Raw genomic sequence first — 3,725 nt, forward strand, 5'->3', positions numbered from 1 at the left:
TCAGAAGCAACCTCCCAAATGTCCTCAACCACTTGGAATAATGCGTTAATGCCAAGTGGCAGTCCCAGGTGTTTGCATCAAAATCTATCATTGCGTTAAGAAGTCTAGAAGAAGTGTTGGCAATAAATAGTCGTTGCTCTCTCGCAGCATTCAAACTAATCTATCAATATCAACGTTGCAAACACGGCTCGAGATAAAAATTACCTGCAAGTCTTCCACCGTACGCGGCAACTAGAACATGATGCTGTGTCCAAGTAGATCATCTATATCTGTAATTTGGCTATAAAATCTATGTGTAGAGGTTGTGGTGAGATGAAGTTCAAATTTTGATTCGAGTTGCAGGTCAAACGGGTAAAATAGTTTCGTGTGGTCGATGCAGGATAATGAAGTGGACTGTATGTTCGACGCTCAAAGTATATATATCTATTTTTAATCTTAAGCGAAAATAGATAGACATTATCCTTGTAGAACCGTGAGCAAGCTAAAAGAGACGCATCAGCGTTATCCAACAAATGAAATTGAATGTAGTCGTGTTGTTACGATAAGGGGGCATCAAACAAATTCAAATTAAGGTTGAGGAGTTTACATTTTCCTTATCATTTGGTGGCAAAGTCTATTTCGAAATGGTTTCTAGGACAGGGTCCCGCAATGACCGATTCAATTGCAAACTATAAATACCCAACCGTGTCTTGTGATTTTCATTAACGAGTATTGCATCTACTAAATCACAAGTATTGCATTTTACAGCCAAAATCGTAGCCTTTGTTGGTTTCATATTTAGCTTTCGAAAGAAGTCAGTTTGTTGGAATTGCAGGCAAGCGGTTCAAGAACATCATGGCGGCCAGAGGTATGTATATAGAGCAATTATTGTTAAAAATGTTATTGAAAGAGCAGTGGCGTATGTTTTTATTGTGATTGTGATTTTTTAATGAACCGTTGGATTTGAATGCCCTGCAGTTGGAGTGTGTTATGGAATGTTAGGGAATCTGCCCAGCCCGCGCGAGGTCGTAGAGTTGTTAAAGCGCCACAACATCGGAAAAGTGAGGATTTTCGAGGCACATCACGAAGCTCTGAGAGCCCTGGAAAACACAGGCATAGAAGTAATAGTGGGAGTGAGGAACGAGGAGCTTGAGAAGATAGCAGGCAACCAGGCGGCAGCCAACGGATGGGTGAAGGACAACGTTGGCGCCTTCTACCCGGCGGCCAACATCAAATACATTTCAGTGGGAAACGAGGTGTTGCATTACGGAAACGAGAAATATGTCTCATATCTCGTCCCTGCAATGCGAAACATTCAGACCGCAGTCCGCAACGCCAATCTGCACAAGGATATAAGGGTGTCCACCACCCACGCCTCATCTGTGCTGGGGAATTCTTATCCGCCTTCGCAGGGAGAGTTCCGCAACGATCTCAAGAGCACACTCCGCCCCCTGCTGAACTTGTTGGCTGAGAACGGGTCTCCATTCATGGCGAATGTGTACCCTTATTTCAGCTATGCCGGCAACAAGGCCCACATATCCCTAGACTATGCGCTCTTCAAGCCCTCTGCCCCGGTGGTCCACGACGAAGGTCGTGAATACAGGAACTTGTTCGATGCCATGGTGGACGCTCTCATTGCCGCGTGTGAGAGAGCGGGACATCCAGACCTACCACTGCTCGTTACAGAGAGTGGGTGGCCCTCTGCGGGAGATGATCATGATCATGAGGCCCGGGCGGCCACCGTGGACAACGCCAGGGTCTACAATAACAACCTCATCAGGCACGTCTCCTCCAACCAGGGAACGCCCAGGAGACCTGGAAAGCCCATCCACACCTACGTTTTCTCCTTGTTCAACGAGAATTTGAAGCCCGGACCAGAGATCGGGCGCCATTTCGGCCTCTTCTATCCCAATAAAAATCCAGTTTACCCCGTCAACTTCACTCCCTACTAGGTGTGACGGTATGGACGTCCTTTCCTATCACTCACCAATAAAACACAAGGCCCGGCTTTCTACGCCTTTCTCTGTTGTAAAAAATTACCACTCCTAAATAAGTTAAGTGTATCGCTCTTTCCCTCATATAATCCATCCTTTGAATAATGAGTCCAACTTGACGTAGACTCACTTTACTTTTCTCAGTATTTATCTCTCCCAACATGCATCGCTGGCTTCATTTAAACAATTGTTTGTATTTTAATGGAAAGAAATGAAAAACAACAACGTTCGATAAGATATATGGATTAAAAGCATTAAATAATTAAATGTTTTAGGAAATAATAAAAACCTATAATAAAAAGTCTATAATCTATAATAGAGTGTGTGAATGCTCATATTTGCAATTTAGTATAATACAATTGGGATAACATATTTTTTTACTTTATAGCATGCATCTTTATTTTTAAATATGTGCTATAGATGATGTTATTGTTACCATAACACCCTGCTTAAATTCCATTGTACTATATATTTATGCCTATGTAAAAACCAGTCACCACCATTCAATAAATTAATCAAGCATTTATTTTATAATCTAGTACCAAATCCTAGTACACAACCAAACGATGGAATAACCAATGATAAAGGAGTGTTATGTTCACAATGGTGACAATGTGATCGTGTAAAAGATCTATGGAGTCCACTGTGCATGAAAGGCAATAGAATTTTGAGCATGCACTTGTGACAAATGTAATAATTGCATTACGTTCTTCCCATTCCCAACCATGTATGGAAATCTAGAGGTGAACATTTGTGTATGCAAGGACGCCTAGAATAAAGGTTGAAGGTGTTTTTGTTTCCCTTACAACCTTGCCAAGACTTTGTTGAAATTGCATTAGAAGAATAGATTAGAATGAAACTTATAACTATCATCATCGCAATTATGAAGCAATGAGCCATTTCCTATATCTATAGGAGTTTGGCGAGTTCAGAACTATGGAGTCATTATGGGGAAATATTATTGTCTAGTGATATGGTTCCTGTTGGCAAGGATATGCATTTAAATATAGCGAGCCATACACCTATGAGATTTGTGATAATCTCTATGCCATTTCTTGAAGACGAAGCGTATTTTATCAGAGGTTACATTTGGAAGGAATCTCATAATCTTAATATGTGTGTGAATGATTGAAGAATGACTGGTGCAATGTATGAAATAAAAGATTACCTGGTTGCATAGAAGGTAAATGTTACTGTCGAATTGAACAATGGTGAAGGATATTAATCCAATCACAGGAATCTTTCGAGGAAATATGATCTTCTTTCTTTCTTCTTTTCTTTTCTTCTCTGCTTTCTTTTCTCTTTTACCCTTTTTTTGAAGGTAACATGACTTGAATTTATTTGATACTAAAGAGCATTATGATTCATTAGAGATTTATATGAGATACTCATAAGAAGAAGAATTTTTTTCATGACAAGGATTGTATTTGTTTGCATTTTTTTTATGGAGATTCCATTAAACAAGTGTCTTGGATTCAATTTCCATACGTGGAGAATAAAAATTCAAATGCAACTAATGAATACAATTTTATAAGGATAGCAAGCAGAAAAGAAAAATCATCAATAGATGTAATAAGTTATTAGATTGGAATAGTAGAGATGATAAAGCCATGGATATCATTGGCCTTTCTCTTTCAAACTCTAGATTTCATGATATAGAATTAAAAAAATCACCAACAAAATTTGGGACAATCCAAATAAATCGTTTGGGGCAAAATCACTCAATGCTCTTTTTTTCCTAAAACTTCAATT

The 3,725-nt window shown here is 39.3% G+C and overlaps 1 protein-coding gene across 1 annotated transcript; it reads left to right on the top strand.

Annotated features, from left to right (window-relative positions):
• Positions 1-748: 748 nt before the first annotated feature.
• LOC131058508 (glucan endo-1,3-beta-glucosidase-like) lies at positions 749-2,119 on the top strand. Its single transcript, XM_057992280.2, has 2 exons — positions 749-847; positions 958-2,119. The coding sequence occupies exons 1-2, from the start codon at positions 835-837 to the stop codon at positions 1,929-1,931; spliced, it is 987 nt and encodes a 328-aa protein (XP_057848263.2). The 5' UTR covers positions 749-834; the 3' UTR covers positions 1,932-2,119.
• The last annotated feature ends 1,606 nt before the right edge of the window (positions 2,120-3,725 follow it).

This window comes from Cryptomeria japonica, chromosome 3 (assembly GCF_030272615.1).
Source record: "Cryptomeria japonica chromosome 3, Sugi_1.0, whole genome shotgun sequence".
Lineage (NCBI taxonomy): Eukaryota > Viridiplantae > Streptophyta > Pinopsida > Cupressales > Cupressaceae > Cryptomeria > Cryptomeria japonica.